At 36.4% G+C, this 27,371-nt stretch overlaps 1 protein-coding gene across 1 annotated transcript in view; it reads right to left on the bottom strand.

The window, feature by feature from the left end:
- Positions 1-2,237: 2,237 nt before the first annotated feature.
- The window catches only part of ARAP2 (ArfGAP with RhoGAP domain, ankyrin repeat and PH domain 2), a 115,362-nt gene continuing 90,228 nt past the window's right edge, over positions 2,238-27,371 (bottom strand). Inside the window, exons 27-33 of the mRNA XM_053941660.1 lie at positions 22,854-22,982; positions 17,070-17,209; positions 12,437-12,519; positions 11,025-11,060; positions 10,454-10,517; positions 5,818-5,946; positions 2,238-2,590 (exon numbers count right to left, since the gene is read on the bottom strand). Of these exons, the coding sequence (XP_053797635.1) occupies positions 2,243-2,590; positions 5,818-5,946; positions 10,454-10,517; positions 11,025-11,060; positions 12,437-12,519; positions 17,070-17,209; positions 22,854-22,982 (929 nt within the window). The 3' untranslated portion in view covers positions 2,238-2,242. The remainder of the gene's footprint in view (positions 2,591-5,817; positions 5,947-10,453; positions 10,518-11,024; positions 11,061-12,436; positions 12,520-17,069; positions 17,210-22,853; positions 22,983-27,371) is intronic.

Here is a 27,371-nt window from a genome sequence, read left to right as displayed (position 1 = left end):
CCTGACAGAAAATAAAGCAGTTTCTCCTGCTGGCAGTAGTCCCCAATTCAAATCACCATTTAAGAATGTTTAGTAACATTAAGCACCAGCTTTAAACAATAAAATTTGAGTTCAGGCTGATATGCTTTCTTAAGACAGAGCCTCAATGATTAGAAGAGGCTCAATTACAAAGTGAAGGTAGCAAAACAGTCAATAGGACACTGGAAAAATTAAAATTTACAAACTTGTTTCAGTTTTAACAACTGTTCAAATAAGGTAGATGCAAAGTCTGAAAGACTAGACTTGCTTTGTCAGTGCTACATTCCAGAATAATAAATACTACTCTAAAATATTTGAGTTTGATCTCATTTTCTCTGTGCTTCCTAGCAGAGTTGCAAGACACATTATTTGAGTCACTTGTCTAATTTCTTCAATCAAACAAATTATTTTTCCAATTAAGCTGCCCAGTGTAATCAAGAATAGAAGCAAATGATGTGAGAAATGTTAGGGCACCTGTGACTACCAAAAACAGAGGAGGGAGTAAGTGTGCATACTGCTTCTGTGCTTCCTCTCTCCTACTCTAAGAGATCTGGTCAATTCCAATCAAACACTAAAGGCATCAGTAAGTTCTTAAAAGGCTGGTGAAAATCTGTGGCAGTGTGACTCGTCAGACCGCAAAAGGGACAGCAGCAAAAACGAGCAGATGCTCTTATTAATGCCTCCCTTGAAGCAAAGGCGCCTTGTGAGCTCATTAGAGCTCGGGTCTGTTGGTCCTGCTGCTTAACCAGACAGCATCTACAACACCTGCAAACAAGCCTCAGCACAGCAGTGCCTTCTGCCCATCCAGGTGCTATGGAACAAAGTAAAATCAGCAGTCCCAAGGGATAAGTGAAGATAAAATCTACAAAACAACTAAAAATAATTTCATTCCTTGAATAGGTTTTGTTTTGAAAAGCAATGCTGAATTTTAAACCTAGGAACTCTGGGCCTAAAAATCAAAGTAGCTGTACTGTGCTACATCACTATCTTCAGGAACTGCTACCTACATACTCAGAAGGCAGCAAGCAAGACTGTTCTTTCAACCCTGGGACCAGCCCTCACACTCATAAGAGCAGTGATAAAGTTGTAGGACAAGCATTTGCTAGTCCCTGCAAACAGAATACTATCACCTTTGTCCTCACGGTAAAGAGAGGGGTAAATCTCTTCCCCCATTTAGAATTTGGCACTTCTTAACACTTGGTATGTTGGTACCATTCTGATTTGTTTGTGAGGGCATCATTTTTACTGAAAGGAAATAATTTCTCATTTAAATACTAAATATTCATGGAAGGTCAGCAACTTTGTTAGCACCAAGCAAGCTCCATCCAAAGAGCAACAGAAAAGCCTGCCTTTGTCACCCTGAGCTGAGCAAGGCCTGTTTAGAATAGTACTTCAGCCTACAGAGATTGTGCTATTCTTCCAATTCATGTACCCATTAGATGTTGCTTTGAAGACTTTTTTTTGTTCTCCTCAATAGTCTCATTACTTATGATATAATAATCAGATGTACACCCTAGAGACACAGTTTCAAGATACAAGAATTAATACATTGTCTCATGTACTACATTTCTCTCCCATTTGATGGCTCCTTGTCAGAGGACAATTCTATGGAAGCAAATATTAATTTTCTCCTTAAAAACAAAACCACAAATTAAAAACATCAAACCAGCAAAAACAACAAAAAATCAATTTCAAATCAGATGTTACTAATTTTATAGTGTTAGACAATTAAAAATATTGCAGGCCAATAGCAAGAATTTCAGAGTATATCTTGTCTTTTAAAAATATCTCTCCAGTATTCACAATGTGGGACAGAGTATAAACAGCAAAACTTTTTGACAGTCCTTAAAATCCTTGTATCAAACAAAATCTGAAACAAACAACAACAAAATAGACAAAACTCTGGTGTCCTTGCACTGCACAGAAAACTTCCAAACTTCAGGAGTTTTACATAATCAGTTCTCCCAGTTCAGTCTTAAATTATAACATTGGGCATACACATACACAAAATCAATTGCTGCATATAAACAAATTATATCTCCTTATTTCCTCTGCACTGTACAAACTAGACACATCAAAACAGACTACTTTTGAACAGAAAATACACACACAAATATATATACACACATATATAACAGAAGAATATATATATATATATATATATATATATATATATATATATATATATATATATATATAAGTATTACACTTCAGGCTCAGGAAATCAGCTGGAGGTTTCATGAAGTGCTCTGTTCTTCTGCAGCACAGTATTTAGTTCCTGAATCACATCTGATGGCAATTTACTATCTAGTTCCAAAGTAGTTTTGTTCATTTTGTTTTTATTTTTCTTCAGTGTCTTATGTACTTGGTGTAATTCAGTCATCCATGAGCCTGCATCATGCTCAGAAATCAAGTTTCGATGTGTTTTTGCAGGATTTCGCCCTTTCTCCTCCTTTCTTTCCAAACATTGTGCCACAATAGATGCTTTTTCTTTCAAGTTTTTTCTTTCTTCCAGAAGTTCATAATCATGACGTTCACCAAATCTTGATTTTCCACCTTGAAGTTCTATATTCTTACCAAACAAGCAAAGAGAAATAAGTTCATTCACACCATATTAAAAAATGTTTGGACTGCAATTTTTGCTCATTAGTTTCACGTAAGTTTTAAAGAAAAAAAAAATAATTTTACTCAACAGCTGAGACAGCAAAGTCAGTTTTAAATTACCACAATTGTCATATTATCATGTAGTAAGCATTTTCAGTGAGCAAATTCTCAGTGATACTTCTGAAATTTACAGAAATCATGCACCATGCCAATGAAGACATGAAGATTTATTTTCATATAATTACAATTTGATTTTTCATTCTACCACAGTAGACTAAATTTTAGCATTTTACAGCAGATCCATATACTCTTAAAGATCTAGAATTGTTTGGTGGAATTAATACAACTGTATATTGCAGTTTTGATAATATAATGACTGAACAATATGAATACATGAGAGATAATTTTAAACAATCACATAAACCTTTTCAGCAGCTGTTAAATACTAACTGATACGTTATAAATACTGGCTTCTTTTTCAATTTGCATATTGGTGGTCTGTTTTCAGGTTCTTAAGCTGTAGAAAATTAAAGGTAAACCAGATACAGCATCTAAATTAGCATTATTGTATCCTGCTGTTGCAGCAGTAGGTAGAACATTCCTCTTGTGGAAAACCCTGGTAGTTCTAAAGGAAAATTAGGTCCTGGAATACTTTTTTCATGTGTGCCATCTTTCTTGACAACCAGAAGGCTGAGAAAGCTGGGGGAGACTTTGAGTCTTTTTGTATTTCCTGTGTGGAACTTGTTCAGTTCTACTGCATTTTTTATGTAGTTATGCATCCACAGCATATGAGCAACTTGTTCCTTGGAATCTTAATACCTCCTGTATGTTAAAACAAACATTAAAAACTACTCAAACATTAGGGAGGAGCTAGTTTAGATACACAGAATTATAGAATGGTTTGGGCCTTTCTTGTATGAGCTATTGTAAGTCAGTATGCCATTTGATCGTGCTGGAAAGAAAAGATTTTTCCTCCTGCAGATACACAGCAATATATTTCTATTTCAATTAAAGAATTCTTTTTGAGAAACATGCATATTTCAAATGCACTATCCATGTGCAACAAGTGGAGTAGAAATAACCAAAATGTTTTGGTTCTATTTGTTATTAGGATTCTTAGTTATGGAGTCTTTCAAACATTTGGTATTATACATTTATCTTGCTAACACACAATAAAACTGCTTCCAACAATGAGGGAACATCAGACATTCAATATAGACATTTTAGAAAAAAAAAATATTAATATTAAACTCAGTTTCTCGGTATTTTTGAGCTTAGAGTGGTTTGGGTTTTTTTCCCCTCAGTCATCTTTCTCTCACAAAGATCTCTTATTTCTGTGTTCAGAAAACTTTCAGTCTCTTTTCCTGTCTGTATAAATTGATGAAACTTCGACTACAAGTTTACTCATTGATCTGTAAACAGACCTCCATTCTTCATAAACCACTATATTTCAGAAAATGCTTATTCCTGGTATTACTTTCTAATGCTTTAAAACTGAGATGTTCTTGCATGTTGGAAGAGTACTCAAATTCATGGAAAGACTGAAGGCATGGTCTCCCAATGCTACATTTTTTTTTAATTGACTCCACTGCCATATAATATTTCTTCTTAAAAAACTGTATCATATATACACTTTCTACCACTATTTTACTGTTCATTCCAGATTTAGCTTTCCATGTAAAAAAAGCATTAGTTTTTATTTTTCATTATGTGTTTTTGTGTTAACCTTCCAAAAGTATGCAAATACCTTTTCCATAAAGATTCTCTAGATTTAGTCATGGCATAAATAATGAAGACTGTGGATTTCTGATTTTAAGTTTAAATGCAGACCTCTTCAAAATTGCAGTGTACAAAACATTAGAGTCCTCCCTAGTAAACTATAATCCTAGAATGTCTGAATTTGTAGCCATCTCAAAGAATGTACTAGAGGTTTCAACTGTACTTGCATAAAGAACACACCTAGGTAAGAAACACACCTAAGGGTTATGAAGTTTTTTGACTGACAAGAACTATGATTTACTTTCATCAAAGAAGTTTGAAAATACAAGCATCAGAAAGAACTTATTAAAAATTGCAAAAAATACTTTTTGAGAGAAGGTTAAAAAGGACAAATTAAACAAAATACAAAAGTTTGTAAACAAATTACAAAATACTTATATTCACATAGTTTTATACTCTTATAATTAGGCAGAGTAGAAATTCTTTCTGCAAGTGTAACACAAGATGGAGTTGTCTTTTATATAAAGCATTATGCCTGCCTTTTGGTTTTGCTTTACTATGGAAAAAGTCAACTTTACCACTCTGTACCCGAACCACTCTCTCTGTTAGTGGGGATAACACAACCCATATTAACTCCTTTCAAAATATTCTAAAATGTGCAAGAAATTATACTGCTGCAGTCAAAGGACCAAGCTGCTGTTTCAACACTTACTCACTGCTGCAGTTAAGTTAGTTACTACTACTGTTCCCAAGTAGAACAGTGCCTCCATTGCTTCATCTCAGCTGGAATTAAGACAAGTTCTCTTCACAGGCATCAGTATCTCTATGTGGATACCAGAAAGTAATCTCAAGCTAATATGATAAGGTTCAGATACATCACTAATGCACATAATGTAGTAACAAAGCTCAGTCTATTCAAAGAATTGTAACTAAAGCCTCTCATTCTTCTTTGGGACTAATAATAGTACAACTTAAATGTATCAACATTAGTTCCATCTGAGCTTTTCCATTATATTCACAGACTAGATAACTAAAACCGCACAGTTATTTTAGAGAGAAGAAAAAATATTGTAAGATATGCATGCAGGACAGTTTTCAAGGATCTTATTAAAAATAAAACCCATACTGTAATAATGTGCATAATATTTCCAGCTAAAAGTCTTATTTACTATTTACTCCTAATGAACAATCTCTACTCAAAAAAAAAAAAAAAAAAAAAAAACCAAAAACAAGCACAAATAAAAGTCCATTATGATTTACTGAACAGCCAGAGAGGTTATGCAACTTGAGACTACAATAGCTTTTTTACATTAAATTGTCCTAAATGTTCCTTTAATGACAAAATATTGGAAGGGGCATTGATAATAAAACAATCTGCATTTTATATTTATCCAGCTCTAGGGAGTTCATTATTACTGGACTACTTATTACAGCATTGTGGTTAAAAGTTCTACATCAAGTTTACACCCCACTTACCTCTGTATTCCCTCTGACTTTACAAGTGTTCTCCTGATGAATGGGAATTAGTGGTAAGCCTCTGATCTTTGGACTTTTAGTTATGGACTGTTTTCTTGCTTTCCCAGCAGGTGGCCATATATCTGCATGCTGAAGAACAAAATTATTCCTTATTTTCCATATACAATTTCATAAATATACAAAATTCTTGGGTATGTAAAGCTCCCTTGGAAAAAGCTATATACTGCACAATACCATGCCGTCCTCTTGAGGGAGAAAGGGAAAAACACTATGATGCTTAAAATTATGTTAATATTTCATAAGTGCTGCACAATATTGAGTGAAAAGAATAAAAATGTCTCTACATAATTCTCATGCATCAAACACTCTTCCTTCCTTAATATTATTCTCATTATCCCAAAAAAATAGAAGATATCATCAAAAGTGACATACATATTGACTTGTTTTACAATTTCAAAATTCCACAGAAGCATGCTTTCAGGAGTCCCAACAAAAGTTTCTGAAATAAGATAAAACCACCTCAATGTGCAAGCATTTCAAAATGTGTTTCTTGTTGAGGTTCAAGACCAAAGTGCAGGGTCTTGGGCCACAACAACCCCATGCAGTGCTAGAGGCTGGGGCAGACTGGCTGGAATGTGGCCCAATGGAAAAGGACCTGGGACTGGTGGTCCACAGCTACTAAACGTGAGCCAGTGGCCAAGAAGGCCAGTGGCATCCTGGCCTGTGTCAGCAACAGTGTGGCCAGCATGACCAGGGCAATGATTGTTCCCCCAGTACTCAGCACTGGGGAGGCCACACCTCAAATCCTGTGTCCAGTTCTGGGCCCCTCACTGCAAGAAAGACTTTGAGAAGCGTGTCCAGAGAAGGACAACAGAGCTGGGGAAGGGTGTGGAGCACAAGGCTCATGGGGAGCAGCTGAGGGAGCTGGGGGTTTCAGCCTGGAGAAAAGGAGGCTCAGGGGGAACTGACTGGTCTCTACAATTGCCTGAAAGGAGGCTGTAGCCAGGCGGGGATGGGCTTCTTCTCCCAGGCAGCCAGCGACAGGATGAGAGGAAATAGTCTTAAACTGCACCAGAGGAGGCTTAGGTTGGATATGAGGAAGAGTTTCTACCCAAAAAGGGTGACTAGACATTGGAATGTCTCCAGTCACCAGGCCTGAAGACGTTTAAGAAAAGACTACGTATGTCACTCAGTGCCATGGTCTGGTTGACAAGGTGCTGTTAAGGTCAATAGCTTTGACTCAATGATCTTAAAGGTCCTTTCCAAAGTAATTGATTCTGCGATTCTGTGAAAATTTGTATTAATAATTTAGATAAAATAATTGCTTAACCTATGATAACAACTTCGTGTTATCCAAAACACAATCTACAAATATGTAGATATGGTTTCAACAGTAGTCTTTGCTGTAGCTCGACTGAATTGATCAGTTTTAGGGAAAAATGTGAAGTTTCACTCTGAGTGAAAAACAAGACTGGGAAAGAAGGGAAGTAAAAAACCATTAATTACTTACTGAGCATTTCAAATTTGAGCACATGAGCTCACAGTCCTCAGGTAATGCTAATAAAAACCAGAAAGACTGATTTGAGGACAAGGTATTTGAAGACTATTTTACTGAAAAATCATCAACATGAGAGTCTCTGAATCAAAGAGAATGTTCAAGGCCTACAGCTAAATCAGCACAACTTTGAAGGAAACTGGCAAGCTAAGACTGCAAATCCATGAACCAAGTCTCTTGAAGACTGTATTTAAAAAAACAGTTGTAGGGCTATGATGATACTTGCACATGGTCTGCAAGTAAAAAGAGCATTACCATTAAAACCCATCAGAATCAGTGATTATTGACTCATGATGGCTGACTAGAAATTGAAAGCCTTGGTTCCAAATTTAGGAAAAGTATTTTATAGACTCGTATCTTCACGGAGTAAAAAATTCTCACACATGGTGTGAACAGAGTGATGCAAACGTCTGTGATATAAGTTCTCTCCAGTGAAGAGTTCTCTCCATTAAGAACATTTTCTTCCAATGAAATGAGAAATTATTATCTGAAAGAGCAGCTCTTGCCAACCAAAATCAGTTTATTGTGGATCAAGATACAACAAACAAACACAACCCAGAAAGTGTTGGAGAAACTTTAATCACCTTCTGAAGAAAACTGTCTGCCTTAATTCCCAGCAAGCCTAAGGAAACCATCGCTGTCAGTGAGCAGCCTGATTTCCCTTTCGTGCCTGTAACATTTCTTAGAATAGAACTCTGAGAAAGTATATCAGAAATACTAGCAACGTATTAGGCCACATAAAAAATGTATTTATTCATAGTTTTGACCCTTCTGTTCAACTGCATCTCATGGTAGTATAATGTGCCTCCAGCTGATCAAAGGCAAGGAAACTGGAAGAAAACTATTGTGTCCATCTTCATACCAATTAATTACTTCCAACTGTATGCTATGCATGCTCGTAAGAGATTTTGTACAGAACTATTATAGAATTCAAGAATCATGCTTTTCAGGATGGTTTTGCATAGAACTGAAAGAAACCTTGGTTCTACTTCAAACACTTCGTATGTACCAGCTTGAAATGGAAGATTAATAACCTCTGCGTTAACTTGATTGCCTGTATCAAAGTACTCTTGTCACTAGATTACAGCAGTACCTACACTGCTATTTGTATACTCTGCACTATTTATACTATAGGAATAAACATTATCAGACAACAGGAAAAAAATAGTAATAGTACTACTATCTTACTGATATTAATTACTAATAAAACTTTAGTCTGCTCAAGCACTGAGGAGCACAGTAATATTGGTTTATGTCCCTCTTAATTGCACAAGATCACTAAATGTCACTGTATTAAGACTTCAAAACCAATTTTACAGTATTTTTCAATTTCCAGTCTAAGTCATTCACTCACAAAGATGTGCTGCCTGCAGTCTCTCTAACATGTGTGTTCAAATACAGTGACAACATATACAGTAAAACACCAAGCTGACTTCCCTAAAAATAGTCTCAACTTGAAAATTCTAACTAGAAATAATCTCAGTTGACATTTACAGTTTTCTGGTTTAGAAATGGGATAATGTGGTAACAATTGGCTGCTGTGTATGGTACAAGACTTTTTAGATATCTTACAGCAAGCTTTACCAATATGAGGCATTGCATTCTTAAGGAGATTTTCTCTGTAATGAAGGAGTAGATTGCAGTAAGAGCAATACACCAAATCTGCATCATTAGCACATCATTTCTCATGTAGTCTATCGACTAACAGCTTTACTCATGTCCAGAACACTGGTAAAAAAAAAATCAACTATTTCCACAAAAAATCAAGCCAAACCAAAAAACCCTTTCAATGTATTACTCCTAATTCATTGCACTGTTCATTCATTGGAATAAAGTCTTAAAAATAATAGTATGAATTCATAGGAATTTTTTTAATGTACATGAAATAATTTTTTTTTTCTGTTAGGAAAAATTATCCTGGACATTTATCTCTATTGTCAAAGGAGCATTCTACATCTGCCTGAGCAGAATCCTAAGACTGTCCTTCATTGTGATTTTATGTCAAAAGGACTTCAACAGTTACCAAGCTTGCATGAGTTACTTCTAAGTTTCCTATATCAATAACCTCTGAGCCTATTTGCTGTGACACTGCTCATGTTATGCCCATGAGATGTATGCCAGCTGTTTCCATAGAAACAACAACTGTCATTTCAGCTAAGGGAGCTGAATAAGACAAGAATTTGGAAGTCTTACTTTCAAGGCAAGCATTATACTCCTAGCACGACTATCTATGAAAGTCAGATTCTGTTTTAGAAAGTCGTTAAGCCTGTATTTCAACAGTCTTGTGCTCAGCCTACTTTATGCAACACAAAGCTCCCAGGTAATCATAAATCTAGCAATGTTTATTCACAGTGATATCCTGCAAAGCTCCTTGAATATCACGGGAAAAAGAAAAATCTTGACACAGATACAAAATCCTGTTAAAACCTTAAACTATGTTCCAGTCTCCTGTCAGGCAAAATTTTTACCAACTCACTTACTTCCACTTCTCCAATGCAAACATTAAACTCCATTTTCAAGGATGTGTTGTATGCCACTCAAACATATACCCTCCTTACAAACTCACAGCAAGCAGAAGAGTACTTAATTTAGGATAATTTAGGATTACCCAATACAAGGAATTGTCAGTGTTAACTAAACAAACCTGGATACCAGAGAAATAAAGCCATATTGGCACAGCTCTTCAACTGGTCTAGTTCACACCACTATGCTTTTAAACATTACACCCTTCTTTCCAAACTAGAGAGCAGAGAAATAGTACTCGGCTTTGCACACAGACACACCCTTTAGGTCAATGGCCAAAATTTCACCCACAAGAGCTTTCTGCAAAGGAAATAATTGTTCTTTACCAAGCTTCTCTACAATATAGCAGGGTGGGATGGGGAGATGATGCCACAATCTAATGTTTGTACTCACTCTCAGAGCACTCATAGTCTTCATGGACTAAGACCCACCTTTTGGCATTTTTATTGCATGAAGTATTCCAGAAACTTTGGCGCTTAACCTTATATATAACACATACGTATTTAATGGGATTTTCATAACAGCAGAATAAATTACGTTTTCTGATCAGATTAGTACCTGTGCCATAAAAATGCTGATCATCCATTCCATCTGCACATCTTGTCCATCACAACATATATACCTAGAAAACATAATTAACATAATTAATATGAAAAACAATGGAGACTCCTGTTACAGTTAAACATATTAAAGAATAGGCTTCTAAGCTACATCAGATAGTGCTTAAATTCATTCATGCTATCTATACATATTATCAACATCCAGAAAAATAGGCATATATAAATATTTCAAATTATCACTTTACCTACTTTGAAGACAATGCCTGTGCTTCATTTTAAGCATGTGCACAGGACTAAAATTTTAAGCATGTGCACAGGATTAAAATCTATCATTCTAACTTTATGACTATCATTTGCTCTCTGGTCACAGAAGGAAGCCAGACACCTAAACCCAGAAGATGAACCAAACATACCAACTAAGAAAGTTTCTTTACTTAAAAGAACAAAAATAAAATTCAACATGAAAGCAAAATAATGCCCATTAGTTTTCAAACACTCTTATTTTGCAATTGAGTATTTTAACAAATATTAGTGAAGTTAAACCAAGTGTGCGTTTCATGTTTACCTACCACTGGTGTTTTTCAGAAAATACTGCAATTCCCCAGCTGAAAGAAAGATTTTCAAAAATTAGTTCCATAAACAGGGACATATTCCTCAAACTGCAGAGATTAATTACCTTTACATAGTCCTCTTAATTTGAAAAAAAAATTAACTTGCGAAGTCTAAATGTGTACTGCAAATCCAGAATAAAGTTGTGGGTTTGAGGATGGATTTTGCTCATTTTCTTAGAATTGATTCACAATTAATGAACTTTCTGTTCTAGACAAAGGGTTACAGCAAACACTGCAGATGACAGCTGACTACTTTCCTCATTTTTGCTGTGGCTCTGCTTTCTAAAAGGTGCTGGAAATAAAACTGCCTTGTAAAGAGTCCACTGACAGTGTGGAAGTCACAGAGAGAAAAGAGCTATGACTGTACTATAAACAAAAGGAATCACATGATTTTATAGGGATTTAATAATTACTAGGGAAATGAAAAGGGAGTGGGTGCACAATGAAGCCTCTGAGGTGAAACAAACAGATACTTCTGGAGATCCAGAAGAGACTTGGTAAGCTCTTCTTTTGAAAGTAGACTAAAAATAAACCTCAAGGTAAAAACAAACCTGCAAAGACACATTTACATAATGTTTTTGCTCCTATTTTGGACTAATCTCCTACTCATTCTGCACTTGAATTGAAAAAAAAAACCCACGCAAAAAAGCCAACATTTTCTTTAACATTGCAAAGCTTTGAAATTCAGAGACCTTTCTGGGGTGTTTTGATTTGCCAACTGTAAAGGAAAAGTTCAAGCAGATCTGTTTAAAGGCTACAGCCAACCTAGACTCCCTCTGGGATAAGATCCTATGTGCATTGTCTCAGTATCTCAAAGCTTTGACCGAACAAGAACTGGAAACATCTGAGAAAAACAGGTGTCATTTTTCACTGCTCTTTTCCTGAGAGATAGTCACTGATGTTTGTAAAGGGCACTGTAGTCTTCAGCTAGCAGAAACATCAAAATAACAAAGATCCTGAAAAAGGAAAATCCTCTGCTGAACAACAGGAACTGCCAGTAAGGGCCATGACTAACTGGTTTTCTCTTCTCTCTTTTTACTTGGTGCAAGGAAAGTATGTCCACCAATGACATGCAGGACATATACCACAAAACAAAGTGAGCCAGGAGCGACCATATCCACAAGAGATAACAAATGCACTTTAGATTACGAAGAGCCAATCAATAAAGTAATTTACTAGCACAGATTAGTTAACATGGAACATGAAAACAAATATAGGAACAGAACAAATAATATTACAGGGGATAATTTAATTCAGCATACTGCTATAGTCTTCTTGACTTTTCCTTGTTCCACAATGTTCTATGCTACCCTTTATTGATGATACTACAATACTTTTTACACAGTGTTTATTTTCTTTTCTGTTCTTACTTTGTTGGTGGCTTCATTTTCTTTTTCACTCCAAGATAAAGCTTCAGAGAATTGACAGGCAACACTTTTTCAGGTTTGCTAGCCTGCAAATAAAGTAAGATTCTAATTATTGTATCAGAAATGTGCCAGAGAAAATGCCACATGACTGATTTCACAGTTCAGTTTCTTTCATGGAGTGAACTCCTCTTTTCTAGCAGATCATTAAAATATTTTGTCTCTTTCTTTGCCATTAACAAAGTGTACCAGTCACTATTACCGGAAGCAGACTGATTAAGAACTTAAGGGTCACATGAAATCACAAAACACAATTAGAATAATGAAGACGTGGTGCTGTCTATGAACACCAACTCTTCAAGAGACAGGAAGATGGGAAATGGGATTGCCCTCGGTTAAATAACCTCTTTTATGGAATGGTGAGAATTTTCTTCAGATCAGAGAATGGCTGGGGACTTTGGGGTTTGTAAGGGACTTGAAAAACTATCGAGTTCCAACCCTCCTCCCATGAACAGAAACATCTTTTACTAGATCAGGCTGCTTAGAGCCCCATCTAACCTGACCTTGAACACCTCCAGTGATAGGGCATCCCCAGCTTTTCTGGGTAACCTGTTCCAGTGCCTCACCACGCTCACAGTAAAAATTTTTCCTAATACCCAATCTAAACATACTCTCAGTTTGAAGGCATTTCGTGTTGTTCTGCAGCATTACACTCCTCTAAAACAACCCTTTCCATCTTTCTTCTAGGCTCCTTTCAGGTACTAGAAGGCCACAAGTAGGTCTCTTTTCCAGGCTGAAAAAACACAGTTCTCTCAGCCTTCCTTCATAGACAAGGTGCTCCACCCCTCTAATCGACCAGGTAGACTTCCTTGGACTTGCTCCAACAGGTCTGTGTCCTTCCTGTGCTGGGACCCCAGAGGTGGCTGCAGCACTGCAGGTGGGCTCTCAGCAGAGCAGAGGGACAGAATCCCCTCCCTCCCCTGCTGCCCACGGGGCTCTGGATGCAGCCCAGGACATGTTTGGCTCTCTGGGCTGTGAGTGCCCATGGCTGGGTCATGTCCAGCCTCTCACCCACAGCACCACCAAATCCTCCTTGGCAGGGCTGCTCTGGATCTGTTCATCCCCCAGCCTGTGTTGGCATCATGAGCTGACCCAAACAAGGTGCAACACCTTGCATTTGATCATGTTAAACCTGCTCAGATTCCATGGACTTACTTTTCACTCTTGCCCAGGCCCTTCTGGATGGCATCCTGTCCCCCAGGTGTATCAACCACATCCCCAGCTTGGTGTCTCTGAAAATTTGCTGAAGATGCACTCAATCTCCCTTTCTGTGTCACTAAGGAATAGATCAAGTAGCACTAATCCCAGTAAGGACCTCTGAAGAACACCACATATCACTGATGTCCATCAGGACTCTGAGCCATTGACCACTACCCTCTGGATGTGACCATCCAACCACTTTCTTATCCAACTAACAGTCCACTAATAGTCAATTCCATCCCTCTCCAATTTAGAGAAAAGAATATGTGAGGGACCGTGTCAAAGGCTTTACAGAATTTCAGATAAATGGCACCTGCAACTCTTCCTTTGTCCACTGATATAGTCAATTCATCATAGAAGGCCACTAAGTTGGTCAGGCAGGACTTGCCCTTGGTGAAGCTGTGCTGACTGACTCAAACCCACAATCCCTGTTTTAGACAGTGCTTCATCCATTAGGCCACTGGGGCCACTAAATCAGGACGAAAAAAAAAGCAAATTACGTCTTCAAACAACCCACAGAAGTGTCTGGATAACATATTCTGACTTTTATGGGACAGGGGATGGGGAGAGCAGGGCTTTGTTCTTCCTTGTATCTGCAGAAAGGGCAGCCCAGTGAGACAGAAGGAATCCACCTGGTTTCTGGAAAACATCAGTATTGGGACTTTCAGAGGAACCTATACAGGACAACAAAATGGCACAACAGGAATCTCATTAAATTTAACAATGATATATACAAACTCCTGCACAGGTGAAGGGAAAAACCTCTTCAGTGACAGAGAGTGGGAGGCAGTTCTGCTGACAGAGACCAGAGCATGCTGGTAGGTGCCAAGCCGGGCATAAGCCAGCAGAGTATCCTAACAGCAAAGGTGGTGTCATTTTCCTGAGCTAGCAGAAGCACTGCGAGTAGGTGGAGGAGAGTGATTCTCCTCCTTTCCTTATTACTTGTGTGACTGCATCTTTTGGGCCCTAGAGACAAAAAAAAAGAGAATCAGTCATCTGGAGAGGGTTCAGCAGGGGCACACCAAGCTATCTGGGGGTTGGAGCACTTGCCCTGGAGGAAAGGCTGACCTAACAGCAGCTCCCACCGCCTACAGGGAAGTTACAAAGCAGACCAAATGAGGCTTTTTATATTGTGAGAAGACTACATCTAAGGACAGACAAACCTTCCCCCATGAGCTCAGTCAGGTACTGCAGCAGGCTGCCCAGAAAGGTTGTGCTATCTGTCCTCAGGGTTTTCGAAGACTTTAACTGATCAAAGCCACACACAACATGTCCTGACTTCAGCTGCTATCCCTGCTGTGCACAGGAAGCTGGACAAGGATTTCCTGAGGTTCCTTGCTTGCTCCTTCTTGAACAAACTACCTTTAGTCAATCTACTGAAGACATAGACCCACAGGTATGAGAACTGAATGTTACTGGAAGATGAAATGCTGAAAGGAAACAATAGATGCACAATATTACAGAGAAAAACTAATATTTAACACAACACAAAAGCATTCCTTTCGTCAAGTGTTTTAGCTTTTTTAGGTCAAGTGTTTTAGCTTTTAATTTAGAAAAAACTGCACCAAACAACTTAACAAATCTTATAATCCCAGTACACAAAGCTACTCCTTAGTGTTTACTGTCCCTGGATTTTCAATTTCCCATTCTGCAGCTTTCAATTTCTAACACTCCAGTGTGGGAAAAAAAGAGACACTTACGAGAACTTAAGAAAACAACAAAACATACAACAGTTTTATAGTTGGCATTCTTGTGTAACTTTCTGCTCAAAAGAAGGGTACTGCTGGGATGAAAAAATACCCCTGCAGAACATACTATTAAGTTAAACAACTGCATACTTCTTACAATAATGCACCCTAAGGGAGCCATTTCTTTGTCTGTGAATTTATCTCTTAGCAACAGAACATTAAAGGGGTAAATTATTTCAGTCAATTAGTACAATATAGTAATTTAGCATACAGTATTCAAGGAAGCTTTCAATGTTTTTGATAATTGCTCTTGAACAAGAGAAACACTGAACAGAATGTATCTCCACCTGCATATACAAAGTTAATTTGCTATTAATGAGAATTATAAATTAATTAGTACATGTGGCCTTATTAACTACAATTTTCCATCTGCAATGTCAAGCTTTCTTACTATTCATTTCTAAATATGACTAAAACCAAGATTATTCATGGTAGATTAATATCTCTCAAAAAAGTAAAACAAAGTCATATACTATTTGATCAGAATGTTATTGCCATTTGCATTAAAAAAAAATAAAGTCATTTACAAGAAAGTGCTCAAAGCACCTCCAGAGTTGGGGAATTCAATTTTTTATAAATTAGAATGGCTTAAAAAAGGAGATTATAAAGTGGTAAAACAATCCTGTCAGAAATTCTTTCCAAGATACTAATTAAGGTTTTGTGGGCACATTAATTTATTCTCACATATGTGCCAATTTGAGTTTTAGCACTAAATTATAAGACACTATTTATGACATTCTGGAGTCATTCTAATTAAGATTGTATCCACAGCTTCACAAGAAGACAGAGTGCTTAGCTTATGTGAGCAAGGGCTATGTCTTAAAAAAAAATACTTTAGGATGGTCAGCAATATACACCTGAATTTTTTGGATGGGGAAAAAACTAGCAGTCAGCAAAAATAAAAGCACTTGAAACTTTGATTTTTTTTTTTAACCATAAATTATTGGAACTAAAACATAGTTCTTTATTAATATTATTTGGCTTTATACTTAAATACAAGCTGCATGCACTCAAACCCACTGTTTTAAGAAAACTCCCATGAAATAATTAAAACTAAACCCTTCCTGCTATTAATCATGACTAAATTCACTTCTACGGAATTCTGAGGTATACGTAACCTAATTATCCATACTAGTTTTTAGAGGACTGAGAATACATCTGAAAAATGTTATTGGGAAGCAGGGAAATATTTTCCTAGTGTATTGAGAGTTATTGTTTCCTATAATCTCTTCTATCATGAGAAGTGTATGTATAAGAACCCTGTTGTTTGAATTTTTAAGGGCTTTTTGTGAAATACCAAGAAAAAAATGGCACACACTCGTTTAATTTCCATATTACTTCTGCTGCAGCTTTCTACAGCAGGTTTTCAAATAATTTAATCAGCACAAAACACCCATTGTTCTATTTTTAATTTTTAAAGCTTATAATGCATAACTACAATAGCTAAATGACAAACACACACAAACTCCTTCTACTCACACCTGTGAAACAGCAAGACAAAAATCTTATATGTCAACGCCAGATTCTAGAAGTTGCCATTTAATATGAGAAATGTTGATCTGTTTGTTGATCTTTTTCAAACAGAAAAGAAAGCTTAATGCAAACTTTGTTGGAGAGTTTGTTAGCTGTACCTTCATATCCTTATACAGAAGCAAGTTTCCTTCCCGTAACACAAAATAACGGTCCTGAAATTTGTTTCCAGACAGTAGTTTTGATGGCTCTTCTTTGTACTTCAGATTGCCTGCTTTCACACTACCTTTCTCATTTTTCTCTACCAAGAAAAAAAAAAGCATTTTGTTAGAAGATTTTATAGAAGTGGAAGCTCCTAGTTTTTAAGTATTACTGCAAAGCAAAAAACTAAAATTACATTGGCAAAATTGATTTGGCATTATGCTATATATATAAAAATTATGATATTAATTATATTACATAAATACACACACACATATACACTATATATTACATTTCAATACATATTGCATATTAATGTATTCTATATTCATAAGGAAGGCATTCTTTAATATACACACCATTATTATTTTCATTACTGGTGGGAAAAAAGTCTTCTCTGTTTCACTTATATGATAACATGCAAAGAATCTACCAACAAGCTAGTTCAAAGAATGTTTTCAGCATATAATGTGCAGTTAAAACTAAGAGTATGACATGGATACTTTTAATCTCTGTGCTTGTGAGGCAAAACATTTCAATAAAGATCAGATTTTGTCATGAGTCTGTCTGGATTTTTTTGTTTGTGTTAAAATACACACAAACTCACATATATTTGGTAAAATTAATAAAAAACTCAAACAAAATACCACCTCCCACACAAAGCCAAACAGTAACTTTGCAGTCAGCTTTATATATAAAGCATTTAACTTTGCCCTGAGGAAGATTTTATTTAAAAAGAAAAATACCAGAGCTATCAAAGGCTTTCAGTGTTAAACATCAGATTTTTCAGTGCATTCTCAGCAATTTAAAATCCTAAATAAAACAATGCAAAGAAGTATTACTAGTACATATAAACTACTGCACCACCACTTCTAGGTATTTTCAGGTTTCCTATTCTGCTCAATATCTGTATACTTTTTCACTACTTTGTCAGCTTTTCCCAGTAAGTACCCATCCCCAGCAAAAACTTCTGGACAATAATTACAGTCATTGCCATGCTGCTATGACTCATGCATATAAACTGAAACTCAAACTAAAATGGCACTTTAATAGTTAAAATGAGGAAAAACAAAGGAAAATACAATAATTCCTACTGTCTTTATGACAGAACACAGAATTCAGCAGAATTCTGAAGTATTCTTCTCTCCCTGAAGTAAACAGTGCTGGAAGCAGACTGCAGACATGAGAAGAGAGCAGGCAGGCAGATGTAGCCTCCTCCTCTATTCCACTTAATACCATTTCACCTTGAAGAGGGAGCCAAATTAACAGGGTTAATAATTCCTTTACCCCCAAACACTACATGCCCACTACTTATGCCATATGTTGGCTTTCACCACCTATTACTTTTAGTTAAGTGTAGGCACCTCCTGTAAGTCATTCATTTATTTAGGAAATACTGAACCAACTTGTTTAGGAGTCACAGTGTGATACCACTAGCTTTTGCACTATATTACTTTCAAGATAAGAAATAGAACTGTGATGTAAAAGGGGTGTAATGTGTATTGAAAAACTCATCCTTAGCCAATTACTCAATTGGCTTTTTTAATTAAAATTCCACTTAGACTTTGAACATCTGATATCAGAACTATTATTAAGAAGCAGTACATGATAAAATATCAAAAAATAAGAATCTAAATCCAGAACCAATACATTTCAACAATTAAAATCAAAAATTACTTAGAAGTCCTCAGTTGTAAGTGCAAATATACATGCACATTTAAAAAAACTTGATGTATTGTCTCTTTGCCAATAGGACTATTTATTTCATATTCAGAATAGAATATGAATCCTTATCCACGCAATCATAAACACTTTTTTATCTTTTCCTTTTTTTTTTTTTTTTAACTATAGAAAATGTAGCAGAGTAGCAGGATACATCCACATCTGTACCAAGCTGGAAGATTTTACATTTCTGCACACAGCTCGCAACAAAAACTCATTCTAAACTTCACAGCACTCCTATGGCAGCAAATCTGTCAAACACTTGATACTTACAAAGATATTAGAATAGCCTGAAGGAGGAAAATATTATTCTCTAAACTGATGATATTCCATATACTTTAGAAGCCAGCATTTCATTAAATAACCCTAAGACAATAGGGATGTGTCCTAATCAGAATGTGTTTTTCAGACACGAAATTTACAAAATATGCTGAACTTATTAGAACTTTGCAGCTAGGAAGTAGGTACACTTAACCCATGAAGGATCGATTCCACCTATGGTTTAAAAGCTTGCATTTCAAAGAATATCTCTGAATAATAGCTCCTGTTCTCAGAAATCAATACTTACTACTCAAATTATACAACACTGTACTGGAAAAATTTCAAGGACCTATATACACAGAATTTATAGTAGATTTAACAAATAAATAATATCTGGTTTTCTAACAAATAAAACTTTAATATGAGAAGTTTTTTTGGTAAGGAGAAGAAAATAGGTCTTGAAATAGAATTAAGCTGTCCTGAGTATCTCTCATACCAAAATACAGTGCACACCTTGCCCTACTGAGCAGTACTTGAAAGAGTGCTCCTACATCAAGCATGAAAAGCTATGGAATAAATCGTCAGGAACTACCAACTAAAAGCTGTAATAAAGCAGAAAACTCACCACAAATTTGCTGAAAATTATCAATACAAATTAACTAACTATTTTTTCCTTGAAAAGGAAAGTTGGTTTCCATACAAAAGAAAATATACATCTAGACCTCAGTGTAAGGTTTGGATCGCAGAATCACAGAAGAGTCTGAGTTGGGAGGGACCCACCAGGATCACAGAATCCAGCTCTTGGGTCAATGCCCCACACGGGCATCGAACCCACAACCTTGGTGTTATTAGCACCCTGCTCTGAACAACTGAGCTCATCTCAGTTGAAGAACATGACAAAATAGTTTAAAATGGGCAAGATGAGAATAAGTATCAAAATTAAGAATGTACTATGTATAAGGAACATGGGAAAAGATGCACTAACAGAGAAGACTGTGATAAGTTGCCAAAATGAAATGAAGCTGAAAGAGCTGTTCTAAGGAACAGCTAAGGCTCACTATTGAACCAACATTATTTCAAACAGCATTACAGACTCAGGAAGAAAAAGGAGAAAAGTGCTGAGAATGAAAAGCTCTCAAGTAACATTAACAGAAAAAAAAGTATGGAATATAATAATTAGAATTTAAGATTATTACATAAATCAGGGAAGCAAGGAATATTCATGTAATTAAATTATAAACATTAAATGACCACAGTCCTATTAATTTCACTGCAAAGTAGGAGGACAGCCATCCACCCAGTTGCCCATTTGTATGGGCTGAATCCACTCTTAAAAAACATACTTCAAATCATAGTGGTTGGACATCTGGCCTTAGCCCAATTATTCAGTAACAAGGAATTATCTACATATGGAGTGTAAGAGACAGAAAAGATTGAGGTTTGCCCCTCTTCCTTCAAGCTAGCAGTTATTTCTTGTGCACTTTGAGATGGAGAGCCCCGCCATAACCGTTAAGTGCCTTGTACCCTAAACACTGGGAACATCCCTTCCCCAATAACTTTGTTCAGTATATTTTCTCATTCTGACATTCCATGCAGTGATGGATTCACAAGATTACTCTGCCACATGGAGTTTGAAGACATCAACACTGTAAGTCTGCACTATGGCAGAAATTTTCCTTTTCAAACCACTGAGAAAACCAACATAATTTATTTGATAAGGTTTTAATTATTTTAAAACAAACATAAAAAACATCAATAAGTGTAAACAGTCATAAGACAGTGTGTCTACACTAAGATCAAACTGAATGGAATTGATGCAAGCAATTACTGTAATAAGCTGGGGGAACAAATGGATGTAAAATCTAGGAGACAGGAAGGAGTGCAAATAGCAGCAAATCCCTCCTTTACTATATTTTGTAAATTGACACTAGCCTAATCTTTAGGTGTTTCTTAGACCAGTGATTCACACAATCCTTATGACCCATTCCCTCTTCTGATCTCAACACATACCTAGTGAGGTGATGTGAGTTCACATATCAAGCTTTTAATGAAGTAGGCCATTTCTCTCCATTCATGATCTGCTATCACACATTTATTGACAGTGAAACCCAACCATAAAAGTCATGAACAGCACACTTGTTCAGGTTCATTCACATTTATGAAATATGCTTTTACAGGCATAAAGCATGGTGGAAGAAGGCCGTTACTTTCAGAAGAATAAGCACAACAGCATAAATTTTACTTCTTGAAATCAAGACGAGATATATAGAATGGAAAGATTAACATTTCCATGTATGAGAAAGAGAGGAAAAGATAAATATATTTGAATGAGTCATTAGATAAAATAAGATGAAGATTAAACCAGGCATCATGTGTTACCATCACACATTATACAGTGATAGCACACAGGATTTCAACTGCTTGAAAACAGGATATAATTTTTGAACTCCTAAACTTCCACTTCTCGCAAAGCAGATAATACATATTACACAGGAGACTTAAAGCCAGGTATTATGTGGAAAAAAAAAACAGACTGGGGCAATGTGTAAACTGTGTATTTTCACTATATACTTGATCTGTATTTTAAGTGTCAGCTCCCTTTTAAAGGCCACATACTCTCCAAATTGTTCAGTTGCTTGAGTATGTCATTCAAATGAGTATGTCACCTAGGATGGGGCAACCCTGGATGCCTCTTGACAGACTGGGGAATGAGATGTTGGAAAGCAGTGCCACAGAAAGGGACCTGGGGGCCCTAGTCAACAGAAAGTTGAATGTGAGTCAGCAGGCAGGTGGTCTAACCCTGTCCTGGCGTGTATCAGGCACAGCATCATCGGCTGGCCAAGGGAGGGGAGTGCAGTGCTCTGCACTAGGGTAGCCTCACCTCGAGTGCTGGGGCAGTTTTGGGAACCACAATATAAGAAGGCTATAAAGCTATTAGGGAGTGTCCCAAGGAGGGCAACAAAGATAGTGAAGGGCCTTGAGAGGAAGCCCTCAAGTATAAGGAGTGGCTGAGGGCACTTGGTCTGTTCAGCCTGGAGGAGACTGAGGGAAGACCTCATTGCTGTCAAAATTTCCCTTCCTTGAGAGGGGAAGCAGAGGGGCAGACACTGATCTCTTCTCTGTGGTGACCAGCGTCAGGATAACAGAATGGTCTGAAGTTCTAGAAGGGAAGTTTAGGTTGGTTATCAGGAAACTTCCCCCAGAGGGTGGTTGGGCACTGGAAAAGGCTCCCCAGGGAAGTGGTCACAGCACCAAGCCTGAGAGTTCAAGAAGCATTTGGACAATGCTCTCAGGCACAGGTGTTATTCCTGGGGCTGTCCTGTGTAAGGTTAGGAGTTGGACTTTGATGATCCTTCTGGGTTCCTTCTAACTCAGAATATTCCTTGAAATCAGCTTTGTAGTTTGGAGGCAACAAATTAGATAATAGAAATTTCTATTAGTATACCATAGTTTTATAAATATATTCCAACAATATGTCCTAGATAAGAGAAGTTTCAAGCTTCACAGCAGAAGTTGACAAAGTGTGAACTAACTGCAGAATTTCTGTACACTTTTATATTTCAATGGGAGAGTTTATAGTTTGTAGAAACAAACATCCATAATCTCTGTGTTTCCATAGGGAAGTCACCACAACCCTCTGTAAATCTGTAACTTTTATGAAGTAGCAGTAATTCAGTTGTTCTGGGACACTTTGCTCCACTGAAAACAATTGTCATCCTCATATTTCCATGTAAAATACCTAAATTTAAAAAATTACATACCACTGTAGAGATTCACCATGTTTGCTGTTAGAAATCTCTTTATTATTAGGTATGCAGTGCCAGGCTCTGGTAGTGAACTCCAGTGAAGAACCTGTTCTAGTACATTCTCTGTATAATGCAGAGGACGTTCTGAAAAATGCCAAAGAAACAAAACACAAAAAACTAGTATTAAAATAAAAGGAAAACCCAACAATATTGGAGGTCCTCACAAGTTTACATTTGCCTGTACACAACAAGGTCTCATTGACTTTGAACTATAGAAGAAAAATACTGCTTTCAAAATAAGACAATTAGGCACTTCACTGACAATACCTTTGCTCGCAGTGTTTGCACAGGTAATGAATATAAAACTAAACAAGCAGTAGTCAAATGTTCAATGACTCTTTTGTAATGTTAAATTTTTAATGTAAAGACACTAAAGCACTGCTTTCAAACTAAATACAGAAGTTAGGACCTGTTGCAGGGCATACCTAAATATGATCAAACAGAACTGAGACGTTCAGTTATACTGTGCTTATTGGCTTATGCTCAGTATGAAAATGAAACATCATAGCTACCAATTCTCTGCATTCAAAGAACCAAAGAATTTGGAGTGATCACAGTGAAAAAAATGCCTCCAACTGGTATGGATTATACTGTCTGTTATTGATCAAAGCAGACTAAAACATTAGTTAGATCTGGTTTCATTAGATTCTTTTTACTAGAGGGGAAAAGCATGTGGTCTTACTAGATTCTTCTCCCTGTTGCAGTGGCTAGGGAAAATCCAAACTTGCACCTGTGTATTTCAATCTTGTACAAGAAGTGCAGCAAGATTTAACTAGCACTGAAGGCATGACTAGACTGTATGTGTGCACTGCAAAATTTCAGATGCTCAAACACACATTTTTTTGATAGGCATCATCCATCCTAGAAGAGAAACTCTGAGACGTAGCCCAGATTGAAAAACTGCAGTGGTAAGAAAGCCCAGCCAGTACTCCATACAAACCCCAGTTCACCTATCGAATGAAGGCAGAAAAGATCTTGCAAATTGTCCCTAAAACTGCATTACCAGATCCAGCAGAAATCTGAGTGTCACATGAACAGCACAGCCTGATGCAACACTGATGTGAGTGGGGGAATACACATTCACATCCCTGAAAGCTTTCACCTGCTCAGCAGCAAGAACCTGCTGTTATTCATGAACCCACAAAAGCCTTAACAATGGCTTTGTGGGTTCAAATGTCATTTTATCTCCAAAGAGAGATAAAATATATCTGTGTTCTCATTTGCATACCAATTTATGTGGGTCAGGTCTTGAGAAGAGCTGGGTATGGGTCCTGAAAAGTCACACTTCTGTGACACTGTCATGTTGGGTCACACAGTCTAGCCATGTCCCTTGAGTACTGAAGGGCAAAGTATGCAGCCATAATCTCATTTTTCACTCCTGCTATGGTAGATGAATATGAAATGTCAACAGCTGCTTTGGGATTCTCCAGCACTACAATCTAGCAGAAGGTATTTTCTAGAACACCTGAACACTGGAGCCTCAGAAAGCAGCAGCCACAAATAACACACTTACATGACAGAAAAACCACTGCTATTTCGGGATGCAAAAATACCTACACAACCTGTAGAGATGTGATACCACCCATAAAAGATTTCATTATTCAGACATGACACCAAAGCAGCCTAACAAGAACACCATTCTGTAAATAGCAGCTCAACCCCTATATTAACACTACTTCTTCCAGCCCTTTTGTTTTAAATGGTCAAACTTCTGTATTTTTGTGAAATTTTGGACTCTGATGTGATAAAGCTTGAACACTTGATGCCTTTGTACAAAAGAGAAAATCCACTTTAAGGAGGATAACTTTACAAATCAAAGGCAATAGACTGGCAAATCACCACATCTTCCTAGAATACCAGCACTCCCATAGTAAACACCTACTTTTATTTATAGTTACATTTAAGACCATCTGTCATTATGGATTACATGGTACATAAATCATCATGCTGAAAACCATTAGCTATTTTACTGGTAACACACCTCATTTACAAACTACCCATCAATCACATATTATTAAAAAATTATATACACCCTATTTTGTAAAAGCATATGGTATTAAATATTTCGCATTAGGCTTGATAAAATCATCAATTATTGCAACTTTTCTATATGCAAATAATTTAGCTGTTTTTTTAATATTGCAATTCTAGTCTTTTGAACAGCAAGCAGTCAACACATGCATTCAATTACCCTTTCTTTCACTTAGGTCATCATATGCTAGTAAATATTCTAAACCAGTCATTTTCACCTTAAACAACATTAACTATTAGTAGGAAATTACTTTCTATAAAATATTATTCTACTTTTCTTGCTTTCTCAGGGGTTGTTTTCCTGATGGTATATATTAAAAAGTAAAATAAAAACATAAAAAGTAAAAAAATTCAGGGTTGAGTGTAACAAGCAGAATACTACCATGCACTGGATAGGTAGCAGACTGCACAAGGAAAAATGCAGAAAATTAATTTTTATCAGAAAGACACTGTGATTACTGATGTACATTTAAAACAAATATGCAAACCTTTTCTCTGTCATGTGTCACTATCTTAAGTGATTTGTAAATGCCTCATGCTGTTTGTCAAATGACACTAGTAGAATCAACTTGCAGGAGCAAAGACTCAAGTAGTCTTTTAGTTCTTCAGTGTCACATTTGGACCAAATATCTTCTAGAACTAACTTTCTCTGTGCTCCTGCCCTCTGCAGACCTGTTACGTTCAGCCATAGGAGTCTACCTGAGTGTGTCTTTACTGTAACATTATTTTTATTTTGAAACAGTAATTCACTTGTTCTGATGCACTGATTCTTCCAGAAAGGGATCCATGAAGAACACATTTCATCAACACAATCACTACTGACAGGAGTCACGTGATGAATTAGGACTTAATTTAGTTTGCTTTTTGGTTTGTTGTTCTGTATGTAAAACACTGGTGTGCCATTTCACTTTGTGTTGGAAACTCTTCTTTCAGTAGGATACACTCTAATGTCCTGCCCATATTTATTGTCTTATGTAGGGCCTCTAGTGTTTCACTCTTAGTTTAATTTTGTTTGTCTTCCACCGTCATTAGTTCAGACAACATTTCAATACCCCACTAAAACATTAGTTGTTTCACCTAAATACCTGAAGAAGATGTTGTGGGGTCTATCTGTTTATTTACTTTTATGTTCTCTTGGCTATATCCAGTCTAGTTTTCATGTTCCTGTAAGTGTCATATATCAAGTTTAAGAAAATAAAATTCAATTTTTTTCCATTATTCAGTCTAAAGAAATATGATCTGTACTGTACTTGTAGGAATTATCAGGATTTTTCTAAAAATAAGAGATGCTAGCATTCTTTTTCAGTTGTAACCCACATCTATGAATCTGGAAATGAACTCTGTATTACATCTCTATACAGCATCACCAGCAGACTGTAACATGTGAAGAGGGCTCAGGATAATTTATTTTCAGTTGAAAGGGAGAATACACTTCCATCCTAGTTTTTTATACTGCCAGGCTCAGACTGAGTACATAAGTAATATTAGTCATATACATGTGAAAATCAAGTACAACAAAACTAATAAAAATATTCGAACAATATTCAGTAATCTTATTTTGTCCACTTTTTTCTTCTTGACTTGAAAACAGGTATCTTCACTACAGAAATAAACAGATTCACAGTCTTCCTCTGTAACATGAAAATAGTTAAGAGCAGCAACTTACTAGGAAATGCAAATAGATGTTGCATATTTCTCCCCCTATATATTCTTTAAAAATTCCCTAAGATTACCTTAGGGAATATTCATCAAAATAAGTTTTAATTTAAAAAAATCCCTACTACTTTATGTTATTTTAGTTATCTCTAACAATGAAATTCTCCAGCATTTTAAACATGTTCCAGCATGTATAAAGTATTCCCAATGCTAAAGCCTCTTCACCATTCATTAATATTGTGGCCATGTGACATTTGCTTTTGGGGGCAGCAAAACCATATTTCAAACAATTTTTTCAAGATTCTGCTAGATACACCATAATGCCACTTGCCAAAAACACACTTTAAAGTGTGTAAAGAATTAGACACTTTATGCCTCCTTTTTGCACCTACGTACATTAAATACCTGAATGAGCAAAATAGAAAAGATCCTTTCTCCTAAGTATGACGTGTTTTCTTGATTAATTTTTTGGAAAGCACTATTGCTTATAAAATCAAGTGCTGACATTTTTATGAAAATAGGGTTTTCCTCTAAGACTTACTGGGAAGACCTACTTTTCTATAGCTGATGATTAAGGAACTGCAAAGCACTGCGATATAATGAACACCTTCTCAGCCCTTAATTTATAAGTAGTTTAAAACAATTCATCACATCATTTCTGGCAAAGTGAAGAAAGAAATCATGCAGATGCCACAACAACCATTGACATGAAGGCTATTTTTGTTTGTTTCCATGAAATTTTTAACTAAGCTTTTGATGATATTAAGTATTGAAAAATTAAAATAA

Source organism: Vidua chalybeata, chromosome 4 (assembly GCF_026979565.1).
Source record: "Vidua chalybeata isolate OUT-0048 chromosome 4, bVidCha1 merged haplotype, whole genome shotgun sequence".
Lineage (NCBI taxonomy): Eukaryota > Metazoa > Chordata > Aves > Passeriformes > Viduidae > Vidua > Vidua chalybeata.
Note: the sequence above shows the minus strand (reverse complement) of the source record. Positions and strands in the feature narration are given on the sequence as shown.